This window comes from Leptopilina boulardi, unplaced genomic scaffold (assembly GCF_019393585.1).
Source record: "Leptopilina boulardi isolate dan_hultmark-lab unplaced genomic scaffold, ZJU_Lbou_2.1 LbouV2_266, whole genome shotgun sequence".
Taxonomy (NCBI): domain Eukaryota; kingdom Metazoa; phylum Arthropoda; class Insecta; order Hymenoptera; family Figitidae; genus Leptopilina; species Leptopilina boulardi.
The window spans coordinates 1,257,192-1,271,738 of NW_026137825.1; the positions used below are offsets into that span (position 1 = coordinate 1,257,192).

The 14,547-nt window shown below is 24.9% G+C and overlaps 2 protein-coding genes across 2 annotated transcripts in view; one reads left to right on the forward strand and one right to left on the reverse strand.

Moving 5' to 3' along the window:
* The window catches only part of LOC127281377 (acetylcholinesterase-like), a 171,940-nt gene that overhangs the window by 81,315 nt on the left and 76,078 nt on the right, over window positions 1-14,547 (reverse strand). Inside the window, exon 2 of the mRNA XM_051305066.1 lies at window positions 7,050-7,192. Within this exon, the coding sequence (XP_051161023.1) occupies window positions 7,050-7,192 (143 nt within the window). The remainder of the gene's footprint in view (window positions 1-7,049; window positions 7,193-14,547) is intronic.
* LOC127281383 (phosphorylated adapter RNA export protein) overlaps window positions 1-14,547 on the forward strand; it is a 264,174-nt gene that overhangs the window by 40,700 nt on the left and 208,927 nt on the right. The window lies entirely within an intron of this gene.

Below are 14,547 nucleotides of genomic sequence, written 5' to 3' on the forward strand. Positions count from 1 at the left end.
TTGTAATTTTCGGATTTTATTTTAGAAAATTTAAAAACAAAAAAATTTTCTAAATTTAGTCCTGAATAAAATTATTTAAAAATACAAATACAGTAAATATAATAATAAATATAATAATAATTTAGTTCATAAAAAGGGTTTAATATTATTTTTTGTATAAGAAAAATTAAATTCTAATTTAGTTATGATTTGGTCTACTTAAGAAAGCGTTTTTAAGTTCCCTATTCATACGCAAGAGGCGCTGTTTTTTAAAGCATTTGAAATAAGAGCCCCTTTTTCTACCAATGAGAGAGTTATTTAGTAGCGCAAACGCATTTGCGCTTCTTAACGATCGGTGGCTTCATTCCGGCTAACATAACCTAAAAATTTTCTCATTTAACGAAATCGAAGTCTAAAAAAAAGTTGTTTTTAATTTTTTTTTTTATTTCATTGTTTTTTTTTTACATTTTTATTGATTTATTTAGCACAAAAGAAATTATTATTTTATTTATTTTTACTAATATTATACAAGTAATTAGTCACAACATAAAAATAATAATTTATCGTTTTATCTGTCCCTCATTAAAATTAATATTCTAATAAAAATAACTAATAAAATTTATAGATAAATATTTTTTTTCTTTTTTTTTTTGAAAGGAAGAGGTGTTAGAGAAGATCTTGAATTGCCACAAGGGAAAAGTCACAGGGCAGAATTAAAAGTGTATATAAAGTCTTTTTCTTTTTTAATTATGCAAATATTCCTGGCGGTTCATTTCCGCCACTTTTTCATTTCATTGCGAGGATAATAATGTGCCTCCGCAAAGTAAGTCAAAGGTGACATTATATATATATATATATATATATATGAATATCGAGATAAAAAAAAGTGATCAAGAGAATAGAAATTCTTTGATGACCCACTAGGACAAAATTGTTCCAAGAGGTTATATATACCAACTTTATGAACATTGCTCTTTCTCTCTCTCTCTTTTTTTCTTTCTCTGTGAACGCGCGGGATCAAAGCACTGATTTGCCTCGAGGGATTCTATATGATTTGGAAAAATAAGATGAAACGCTCGTTTTCATTAAAAAGTGTGTGTGTGTATATATATATATATTTGTGTGTTTGAAAATAGTCGGGAAATAGGGGGAAAAAAAGGCGCAGATTAAAGAAAAAAAAGGAGATGAAAAATATGCGCGGATGAAAATAAAGAGAGAGAGAGAGAGAGAGAGGCGAATCGCAATGAATTTTCAAAGGGACGACGAAGAGAAAAAAATAAAATATATATATATATATACACATGTATGAGAGAGCGTCAAAGCGAATGATTTCATATTGACATAAATAAACATTGACTTTTGCAGGTGAAAAAAAAATATCAACAGAATATTTATCTTGGCACTTTATTTATTTCTTTTTTTTTAAATAAAGTCACGAAACTAATAAAAAGATGTTTCACAAACGATATATGTATTTTAAATCGTTTAGACTTGAAAAAAAAAATCTCCAAAGTTTTTTCTTCAGTAAATTCGAAGCCAAACGGAAATTTTTGCCGAAGAAAATAGAAATTAATAAAAAATGTAAATATTAAAAAGACAAAGAAAAAAAAATTAATTTATTTGTAACAATTTACAAATTTTAATAATAATTAATTTATTAATAATAAATATCAAATAATTTAAAAAAATAATAATAAATGCGAAATTTTTTTTTTTTCAAATAATAATAATAATAATTGATTTAATATTGTAAATTGTGGAAATAAGTAATTTTCTTTTTTAAAAAATAAATAAAAAGTCGATTTTGTGGTTTTTTTTAATACTATATATATAGAGAGAGAGAGGTACTAAAAACCCACAGGTGGTCCAAAAAGAAATAACATAAACGCAAAGAAAAGGATAGAATTACCGGTCAAGAGGTTGAAAACTTCTTTTTTAGAGAACTGATAAGCCGATAAAAGTTGACCGCACTTCTCTTTTCTCAATATCTCAAAGTATATATATAGTAGTACAATTCACGTATTTTTCCAAGGGAATTTTTTCAACATGAAAAAAAAAAGAATAAGAAATAAATTCGACATTGAAAAAGGGCTGAGATTTACGTTCACCGGAAGTCCATATGTATACTCTGGTGTATGTGTGGAGGTTATAAATTTTCCCTTCCTGTCGTGAACAATTTAATTTCCGAGAACCTTGAACTTATATATAAAGAAAAAAAAATCTATATTTGTTTTTTTTTCAAAAGTCATATATATATATACATATTTGCAAAAAACAACGAACAAATAGATAAAAATAAGAGTGAAACATTGCAAAAAAAATAACAAAATATTCCAATTATTTTAGGTCAAAAATACTCTACAAGAAATTTTTCCCAAAATTTTTGTGCAATTACAAGTTAAGAGTTTTTATGAGTTCTTACAACATATTACATGTTTATTTAAATGAATATATATGAGTTGTAGGGAAATTTTGAATTTACGATTTTATTAGCTTTTATGAGTTTTTTGATAGAAATTATGAGTTTTTTTATGAGTTATATGAGACATTTTGAATCGATCTATTGGTTTTTTAGCTTTTATGAGTTTTTGTTCATGAGTTTCGTGTGGAATTATAAGTTGTATGAGTTATATTTTTATGATTTAATGAGTTATATAAGAAATTAAGGGTTTATAAGTTTCTGTGAGTTATCGTTTTAGAATTTATGAGTTATATGAGAAATTATGAGGTGTATGATTTGTGTCTATAAGTTGTATAAGATATTATGAATATAAGTTTTTGTTTATGAGTTACAGGAGGAATTATGAGTTTCGTTAAGTTATCTTGCATGATTTTATGAGCTAAGTGAAAAAATATGAGTTTATGAGTGATTATGATTATAATGAGTTACTTTAGTTTTGTGAGTTATGAGACATTCTAAGTTTTTTAAACTTTTTGTATAAGTTATTGTTTAGGAATTTATGAGAAGAAAGAAATTATGAGTTTTATGTTTTTTCGTGTAATAAGGGAATCGTGAATATAAAAATTAAATTTGTTTTTATAAGTGTTTTTAATTTTTATTAATGAAAATTAATTACTACATAAAGCATTGCAGTGATTTATAATAAAGAAAATGAAAAAAAAGTGGGGTTGAAAATAAAGGAATTTGTTATATTCTTCTTTGGGGATGATAGAAAAAAAAGACGTAAAGAGAGGAGAGACACATCCACCAGGCAATTACCTGCTCTTCTTTCCAGTATCTGCCTCGTATTTTATCTCCTCTTCCCTTTCCTCTTTTTTTCCCCCCCGAGGGCAAAGCAGACACGAACCAATAATAAAAGAAGTGCTCTTACCATGTTTTGTTTCAACTCTATATATATATATATATATGTGTGTAACAATTTTTTTTACTCTTCTTTCTTTTCGCTTGTAAAACAATATCAAATATCGCGAGTGGGACCAAAAAATAATATACACATACACACACTATCAATGAATCCATTTGTCCTATATATATATATATACCATATACCATTAAGGTATTTTTTTATTTTTATTTTTTTTAAATTTTTTTTAAGGATTGCAAATATTAAAATTATAAAAATTTTATCTAAATTTTGAGGTTATGTTCATTTCTTGGTTAGGGGAATACCCAAAACCTATGTTGTCCTTGAATTTTGAGGTTATGTTCGAATTAAAGCCTTGAATCATGGAAACCTATGCCCTTAAATTTTAAGGTTATGTTTGATCCATGACCTTGAATAATGGAGACCTAGAACCTTGATTTTTGAGGTTAGGTTCGTTTTAATATTAATATAAGTAGATCTATGGGTGTTTCTACGTCAATTCGTGTCTGTGGGTTTGAGGTTTAAAATCAGAACTAAAATACTAATATAGGCATATATGAGTCATTCACATGTAAAGAGTAGCTAATCTAACCTAACCTTATCAAAAACTGATTGGGTACACTTGACATGGAATGACCCATACTGGAGACAGATGCAAAATCTTTTTATAATATAATATAGAGAGAGATATATATATTTTTTTTTCTTGTATATAGTGGCGAAATTTTTATTTATTTTTGGAAAAAAATTCAATTTTCTAAAAATAAAAATTTTTTTAACCTTTCAATTTTTCAAGCATTTAATTGAAGTTTATTTTTAAATAAAATGTTGACATTTATCACTTCGATTATATTTAAAGCGAATAAACCTGAATGAATTAATCAAAAAGTGATTTTTATTCAGGGATTGAGATTTCTAAAAATAAAATGCGGTTACTTCGAGGAAAAAATATATATATCCCCTGCAATTTCTACGCTTTGTTTTATATATATATGTATATGTACGATTGGAAATAGGAAAAAAGTGATAAGAATAAATTTATTTCGAGACAGTAAAACAAAATTGGAAAAAAAAATAAAATTTCCTTTACAAAATTAATGTATCAAGAGATTTTACTTTATTCTTGAATTCTACACCGTCTTGATGCAATGAATTATTAATTTAAAAAGAAAAAGATTAATTTAATATATATATATATCTTTTAGGGGAGAAAAAAAAATCATTAGTTTTATTCTACATACAATCTAAGCACGTTGGGGAAAAAAATTAATGACATGAATTATTTTATTAATTATTGTCTTAACCTGACAGTTTACCTATTTTTTTTTATAAATTAATATAAATTAATCTATTAATTAATTAATAACAATAAATATAAATTAATTAATTAACTAATTAATAACAAGTAATAAATTAAATTTAAAAAAAAATTTTATTTTTTTTGCAATAGAATTTATAATAATAATTTGTATAATAAAATATTTCAATGTGCAAAAAATAGAAGACAAATTTTTTTTTTCAATAATTCATTGATTTTTCGATTTGTGAAACATTAAATTTTTGTAAAAAAAAAAAAGAAAATAGGAAAGACTCGGAGAATTTAAAAATATGTATGAAAAAATCTCATAGCTCGGGGTGCGGATTATTCTCACATAAGAGAAACAAACAATCCAAGTGGATTTTCCAAGCTTTTCATCCAAACTGGATGTACTGTCATATATGTTTGTCTTATAAATATTTATATTTACCGGGGCTTTAACACTCGAGCGATTTAGGGGCGTTTTCATAACAGAAAAATGTGTGTAGAAAAAAATATATCCCCAGAAAAGAGAGAGAGAGAGAGAAAGAGAATAAAAATTTACTTCAATTATGATTTTTGATTATTTTCCGATTTTTCAAATTTGTTTATTTGTTTAAAATTTTTAATCGAAATAATATTAATTTTTCCATATGAATGCGTAGAAATTGTTGATCAAAGAAAATATTTTTTTTTTTGTTTATAAAATACATGTGATGTGAACGAGAAATAATTAAAACAAACGAAAAAAAGAAAGAAATTTAAAAATAAATTTTTTTTTCAATTTTGCAACAAAATCTCGATCTATAATTAAAAAAAAAGCGGTAACAAAAATTGAAAATAAATACAAAAAAAACAAACAAATGGAATAATATGAAAGTGAAATAAAAAATAAATATGAATATATATTTATGATTTTTATTTATATAAATATAAAATAATAAATTTTAAATTAAAAAAACAAAACGAAGGAGAGGAAAATTGCAAAAATCAATTATATAAAAGCATAGAAAAAAACATGATATAAATCAGAAATGTAAAAATGAAAAAAAAAGAAAACTTCTGTTTTAAAATAATTGTATTTTTTTAATAATTAATAATATTAATTTTATTATTTATTAATTTTTTATTAGAAAATAATAAATTTTTTTAATATTTCTTTTTATTATTTTTTTTTATTTTCTACTTTTATAACGCATTTTTTTATGAATTTTTATGAGTTACAAAATATTTTTAATATTTCTATTTATTAATTTTTTAAAATTTATAAACTTATGAGTTTTCATAAATTTTTATAAATTTCGTATTTTTTTTTATTTAAAAACATTTTTTTTTACTTTTTTTTATAACTTATTGTAAAGTATGCACATATTTTGTACTAAAGGTCATATTTTCAAGATAAAATCGAAAGAGTTTGAAAAATAATAATAAAAATAAGGTTTCTTCAGGAAGTAAAATATTTTTCGTTTTATTTCCTAAGGTTTTTTTTTAAGCTTTGAGGAAAAAGAGTGACTTTGAGGGGGAAAAAAAGGGTAAAAGTCGAAGGTATAGATCGCACCTGCGAATGAAATTCGATCGATGCATTCGACTGATTGAAATGGTGGGATGGAAGGGTTAGCGTTGGGAGGGGGATGAACAGGAAAATTGGAAAGTTAACTCGAACACTGGAGAATTTGCATGAGGGAAATCGTCAGCCTGTGTATATATATATACCTATTCTAGAAAAAGAAAAACTTTTGGTTCGTTTCAGTAGATGAATAAATAGTAAGGAAAAGGTCCCAAAGGCCTTTTGAATTCGGAATGTGTCGAGGAAAAAAAAAGAATTTTCAACTTTGAATTACGTGTTCTTCTATTTTTTCTTTTTTAATTTTCTTTTTTCATCCGGTTGTAGAGAAGGAATTAAGGTTTAATTATTCTAAACTCAGGAGATAAAAAAAGATGAAGTCGTTTTTTTTAAAACCATGATTGAAATTTATTCATGATTTTTTTTTTTTTTTTTTGTTTTTATCGATGCTGCAATTAAAAGAGATTTTTTTGTTGTTGACATTTGATAGTTCAATTTTCAGAATGCTGAGATGATATTTGAATTGAGATTTTTAATTTTTAGAAATTACTTTTTCTTTTAAATTATTATAATTGTTCTAAGATAGATTATATTTAGAGATAATTATTTATTTATTAAATATTAATTAATTATTGTTATTCGTTAAAATAATTATTAGTAATTAATAATATTATTAATTATTAATAATAATATAATTTTTAATAATATCATTATTATTATTAATAATTATTAATTAATATTATATTTATTATTTTTGCATATAAAATAAATATAAATATTATCAGCTATGCAACATATGAGAAAAATATATTTACAAATGAATATGACAGTAGAATTATAGAAAATAAAGAAATCACTTGAATTTATCACAAAAAAAACTTACCTGGAATGTGATAGCATCTCGTTCAATTTGCGACATATTCTTAAAGATCGTGTTCATGATTGTGAGGAACTTGGTTCTATCCAATCGACTTGCTTGATCCTTTTCAAAGAAGTCGATGAAGTCGTACAATATAAAGTAAGTTCCTGTAATAAAAAAAAAAAAAATACTCACATTAGTTGAATTTAAAGCATTTTATATACCAACAGTTATTCTTGAAAGATTGCAAAACAATAAAAATATAGTATAGTAATTGTATTCGAATTAAATTATTTTGTACTATTAATTTTTTTTTAGTACTAAACTAATTTAATTAAATTTTTTTATATTTATATTTGTTAAAAAAAATTGACAATACAATTTAAAATTTAATTACAATTTAAAGTTTTTCATACTTTCAAATTTCCCGCTATTATTTTTTGTCGCAGTGGCGCTGTAGTCTATTTTTTTATATTTACACGGTTGGTCATTCTGCTTTTCTCACTTACTTCAAGAACATAACCTAAAAAATCTTTTTCTTCGTAAGCCAATATTTATTTAAAATTTATTTTATAAATAATAATAATAATAGTAATAATAATAATGCTGTAATTATTCCAAGTTATTATAAATTTTTTTTTCAATTTAATTTTCAATAAAATTTTACATATCAGGAATAAAAATTTAAAAAAATATTTTCGGTCGATGTTTCATGTTTTCTTGTCTTCTTTACATGTATATATATATATACTTTTTACATTGTAATCTCTTGACACATTTGATATATTGCACTCTAAACTAAAAATCGTCAATTGATTTTGTGACATGAGAGAAACTTTTTTTGTTCTCTTTTTTTTTACTTTTAGTTTTACTGTGAATAGAAGAAGAAGAAGAAGAAGAAGAAGAAGAAGAAGAAGAAGAAGAAGAAGAAGAAGAAGAAAGCAAAAATCCTTTTCTTAAAACGTTTTTTTTTGTTCTCTACTTTATATCCGGAAAAAAGAAAGAAGAAGAAAAAGAACGTATTTTACATTATTTCCCATTCCAGTTATTTTTTTGTGTGACTAACGATTTTTTTTTTTACTCAATACTACTAAAAGTCTTGTATATACCCCGAGGTGAGAAGACTTTTGGGAATTGAGAGTGGGGATGGAAATAAAGAAGCAACCTCTTAAACCATTTTGAAATCTTCTCATCGTACATTAAAGTGAATAATGAAACGATTTTTTTTTCTTTATAGGCCTTTAAGAATTAAATTTTTCGAAATACGAGTATTTTTTTTTCACTGAAATTTAGAAAATGTACACTTACATTTTTTTCAATAAATTTTATTTGACTTTTATTATTATGTAAATGGATAGAAATAAAAAATTAATTAAATTGTTAAGAAAAATTAATGGAAAAATTTATTATTATTATTATTATTCAAGTGTAATTTGGCACTAAGTGGTAAAATGTTCATTTTTCACACTAGGGAGAAAAATAATAATTTTCGATACTAGGGAGTGAAATATCCACTTTCCACACTAGGGAGAAAAATTATAATTTTCGATACTAGGGAGTGAAATATCCACTTTCCACACTAGGGAGAAAAATTATAATTTTCGATACTATGGAGTGAAATATCCACTTTCCACACTAGGGAGAAAAATTATAATTTTCGATACTAGGGAGTAAAATAGCTTTCTACATTTGAGAAAAAGTTTTTGTTTTTAATACAAAAATGTTCATTTTCCACACTAGGGGGAAAAATTATAATTTTCAATACTAGGTAGTAAAATAACCTCTTTCCACACTAGAGAAAAAAAATTTTAGTACTATGTAGCAAAATAGTCATTTTCACACTAGAGAGGAAAATTATTCTATTTGACCTTAGAAAGTAATACAACCATTATCCACACTAGTGGAGAAAATTATTGTATTACATCCTAAGTATAAAAAAAAATATTTTACCCTCCAGTGTTAAAAAATATAATTTCCCTTTCTAAATATTTCGCAAACAAAAATATCGATTCAATGTTAATCAATGAGAGTGAATAAATAAAAAATTGGGTTAATTATTATTATATGAAAAAAAAGTGAGAGTAAAATTGTTATTCGATTCGTATGATGGAAATTTAATGGCATATAAAGGATATTAAATCGAGCGAGGTTTTTTTTTTTTTTTTTATAGTTTGTTGACAGTTAAAAGAGTTTTGTATCGACGCTTACACAAGTAAATATGTGTGTGTGTGTGTGTGTGTGTGTTTACGTATGTTCATGTGAAAGACAATTCTTACATTTTCTTTAGATGGGATGAGTTGCGAGAGACTTGAAGGTAGTTACATAAACTTTACGATGTCAATTTTCTTAAAGGTACCAACGTTCTTATTGAGGAAAGTTACTTCACTCGTTTATTGAATCTCTCAAGTCCAGAGGTTCTTGCCCGGGGAAGGTTTTCAACTTTAGCCAACTCTATTTATCGTAACAATTTTCTTTCGAATGAACCGAAATATCACAACTCAAACTCCCGGAGCCAACACTGTCAATTGATTTTCAGTAAATATAGACATTTTACTTAAATGATAATAATAATAATAATAATAATATTAAATTAAATTTTTTTAAATTTGATTAATTTTTTTTATTTTATGTATGCAAGACTTTTAGTATTGAGAGAAAAAAAAACGTTAGTCACAAAAAAAATGTCACTGAGATGGAAAATAAGGTAAAATAGTACTATTTTCATTTTCTTCTTTATTTTACTTCCTTGGGCCGAAAACAGTAATTTCTACCCTAGTGAGGAAAATGATCGCTTTCCACACTAAGGGGAAAGTTTTGATTTCCGGCTCTAGGGAGTAAAACGTTAATTTTTCACACTAGGGGAGAAATATTTTATTTATTTAGTTTTTATTTCCGGCACTAGGGAGTAAAACGTTAATTTTCCATACTAGGGGAGAAATATTTTATTTATTTAGTTTTTATTTCCGGCTCTAGGTAGTAAAACGTTAATTTTTCACACTAGGGGAGAAATATTTTATTTATTTAGTTTTTATTTCCGGCACTAGGGAGTAAAAAGTTAATTTTTCACACTAGGGGAGAAATATTTTATTTATTTAGTTTTTATTTCCGGCTCTAGGGAGTAAAACGTTAATTTTTCACACTAGGGGAGAAATATTTTTTGTTTTTAACCCTAGGGAAAAAATGACGTTTTCAAACTGGGAAGAAAATTTCTATTTTTGTCCCTATAGGGAGTAAAATAGCAATTTTTCTCACTATAAAGAATTTTTCTTGCTCTATAGGAAATAAAATTTCAATTTTTTTTGTTGAATATTATTAGTAATGAGATTTCTTTTATTTTATATAAAAGAAAAACGAAAACTTTATTGTATATTTGTATTTCCTTTTGTGTTCTACTTTCTTTCTTTTTTTTACCGCTATTATATTATTTGTTTCGAATAAAAATAAATAATTTATTTGTTTTGTATATATAGTTTCTGAATTTTGGTAAATTATTAATTATTGGAAATATATTTATAGATTTAGGGTGGAAAAGAAATAAAATATATATGTTTATAGGGGGGGTCAAAAGAAAATACTTTTTCTAGTCGAGGGTCGAGGGAAAGTACATTTATCTTTCGAAATATTTTATTTCATCACTTGACATGGACAATAGGGGTGACCCCTTAGGCATTTTGTAGTGGGTGTCAAAGTTGAGTTATTTTTTGATCCTTTTATTACGTATTAGAATATATATATATTTTTTTATATAACGCTACAAGTGAATATTACATAATCCCAGGGTATCATAAATCCCTTGAAAAATGTTTCAACTCACCACTATATATATAAATCAATCATTCGCAAAAGTGAGCATAAATATTTAGATTCGTTTTAAAATTTTATTTATTTAAAAAATTTTTTTTATTGAATAAATAAATGTATATATTTCTTTTTAAATTTGTAATGAAAGAAACTTTAACGATTATATGGAATATTAAAAAAGTAATTTAATTTTATTAAATTTTTAATCTTGCTACAGAATGAATAATAGAAATTAACAATATAATGGTAAGAAATTAAAAACGAAAAAACTTTTAATTTATTTACAGAATATATTGAATTACAATATAAAATATTAAGTATAAGTGATTGAATATTCATATATATAGCACACATATTAATATTCATAGGAGATAAAAATTGACATTTTTAAAATGTAATATATTTTAGTATTCGAAAACAATAAAAAATTCATTTTTTTAAATTCAATTTTATACTATTTTTGATTTATACAACAAAAAATTTAAATAACAAAAAAAACTAGAACATTTTTTGTGACTTAATTTTTTTTTTTGTGTTACTCGAGAGATTTGTCAAAGTACTTTCTGCGCACTTTTCGTTTAATTTATAATTTGAAAAATACACACAAAACTATACATATATATATATATATATATATATATACTATGTATATCGAACAATGTTGAGTGACAAGAGAATTCAAACTATGACATTCTCCAGAGACTAATTATTATAAAACTTCCCGAGAAAGAGAGAAAAAAGAGAAAAAAGAAATTTTTAGTACAAATATATTATTTAAATAAATAACTATATATTTACAAAATTATCTCATCGGATAATCTAGATTGTATAATATTATCTGTATAAGATAATGTAAACAAGATAATTATGATTATATTATTTATGTAACATAATCTAGTCTTGATAATATAACCTACTTAATGTTATCTAGATAATACTATCTACTTAATATTATCTAGATAATATTATATCTACTAATAGATAATATCTAGTAAATATAATATCTAGTAATATATATATATATAGATAATCCTATTTTTAAAAAATAATTTAAATAATTTTATCTCGAAAAAATTATCTAAATAAAAAAATTCGAATAATATTATCTAGATGATTGTAGAAGGAATGTTTTTATTATGCGTTATAAAATAAGGATTTTAGGGAAATCCCTCTATAAAAAGTGACAAAATTCAATAAAGTAAACAAGTGTGAAAAATAAGGAAACATAAATTTCTATCTAGAAAAATGTCTCTTTATTGCGTTTGAAGTCGAGCCGCAGAATCTCGTTTTGTTAGATTCAATGGAAATTCAATAATTCAGTAGCAAACAAGTAAATCTTGTTTTTTTTTTTACTTTTTTCTCTCTCTCTTCTTTCAGTTATGCCAATTTAGATATACAGATCACGTTTTCCTTTTCCATTTTGAGAAATTTCCCCATTATTTCTTTTTTTTGTAGTTAAATATTGTTAGTTCGATACAGAGCGGTGAGAATGCCTGACCGATTATTGAGTCGTACTACTACTACTACTTGCTTTGCTTATACCACTTGCGCTAACAATAAACTCTATCTGTGTCTTATACTTTTTAATAATATGAAATATTTTATATATTCTATATTATATTTTATTTTTAGTAATTTATTTTTATAATTATATTTATTGTATTTCAATTTTTTTAAATTAATTTAATACCTCTTTATATTACATTTATTTAATTTTTCTATTTCCAACAGAAGAAATACTCTTGTCTGGTCATTTTATTGACTTGTTCTACTTAATGTGCTTGTATAATATTTTTAATATTTTTATATTAATATTTCGAAATAATTTATCTGTTATATATTTTCTAATTCATTGCGCAATAAGAAAAAAAATCCTCCTAATTTTAATGTCTGATAAAATCATTAAGAAGACTATTTTTTCCAAAAAACATTTATTTTTCTTTTTTTTATGTAGAAAAGAAAACACAATGTTATAGTGTTTTGAAACTAAATATACAACAATGTGTCAAACATTCAGGAACATTTTGAAAAGTTTTTGTCATTGTGATACCTAAAAGCTGAATATACATAAATATACATATATATATTTAGAGTTTGCCATACAGTAGCAGCGGTCTGAATTCTTAATTCCTAATTTCTACGTGACGTTATAACGCATCCCAGGTCATTTTCAACGTAGCATGCCTTTGGGTGATGAAAATTGTAAGGAGTTTGCTTTCCCAAGAGACAGAAACTCTTGTGTGCTTTCATTTTCGAAAGCACATCACTATTCAAGTCATGTTTAGACTAACGATCGTTAAGTACAAAGGAAATTTTTTTTTCCTTATTATTATTATTTTTCCTTTTGACTGATTTATTCAACAAGTGAACTTTAAATAATAATTTACTAATTAGAAGGGTTTTTTTTTCATTTCCCTTTTTAAATATTTTGATTTTTTTTATTATTCAATTTTTGTAGACGACGCCCACAAAAGTGGGCGTAGAAATTCGTATTTCATTGTGGGCGGAGCTTAATGTAACCACACCTTTGGGAATAAATATTATTATTTGCAAGACACAATATTTTATCCTTAATTCTAAATTGTGGGCGTTACTTTTGTAGACACGCCCCCAAAAAGTGGGAGTGACAATATTCACCTACTCATGGGCGGAGTTTAATGTAACCACGCCTTTGGGAATAAACATTATTATTTGCAAGACACAATATTTTATCCTCGATTCTAAATTGTGGGCATTACTTTTGTAGACACGCCCCCCAAAAGTGGGAGTTACAATATTCACCTACTCATGGGCGGAGTTTAATGTAACCACGCCTCTAGGAGTAAAGTAACAATATTTTTTGCAAAAAAAGCAGTATTTAAATTTTTTAGTCTAAACTGTGGGCGTTACTATTAAAAATACGCCTTTAATGTGGTCGTTACTTTTTTAAAAACGCCCTTAAAGTGGGCGGGGCTTATTATTTGCTCACATAAAAAATTTCTACAGTTATATTATTTTTATAAAAGTGTTAACTTATATTTCTCCTTTAAAATGGCGTGTCCTATTATTACCACGCCCCTAAATGTTTTTCCGCCCTAAAACAGTGTCTTAACATTGTCATACCTCTAAGAGGGCGTTTCTTATTTCTCCATCTAAAAGGCTCAATTTAAAAAAAAACGTTTTATTTTTTTAAACATTTAAAAAAATAAATTAAATAATTAGATAAAATAATTTAATGACAAAAATTTGCTAAAGTGTCAGTTTTGGTTCGAAAATAAATCAGTTGAAGAAAGGGTATTTGCTACTCAAATCTATATACAGAATTCAGTCAATATTTGATTTCATATGAATGTGAAAATTTTTTTTTCTTTTCTCTTTTAAGTGAAAAATTCTTTACCAAAGAAATGAAAATAAATAACCCTCCCCTACATATAGAAAATCTTATTTCAAGTTGAACTGAAGCTACAAAAAAAAAAAAATGAAAGAAAAAAAATTGTCGTTTTACTTCCATCTCGACGTCGATGTCGTTTCAATTCTCGCAATGTAAGCTCTTGCTGAAAGAAATCTTTTTTCATTTTCTCTACGTTTGTTTCCGTATTTCATCAGAAAGAATTAAGCTTGAATTCTTTCTCTCTCTCTCTCTCTTTCTGGCCGCAGGTAGAAAACGTAAGAAATCTTTAATTGTTTTTCTCGAGAACATCAAGAACCCACTTTTTTTTCTATACTCGTTTCATCAGAATGG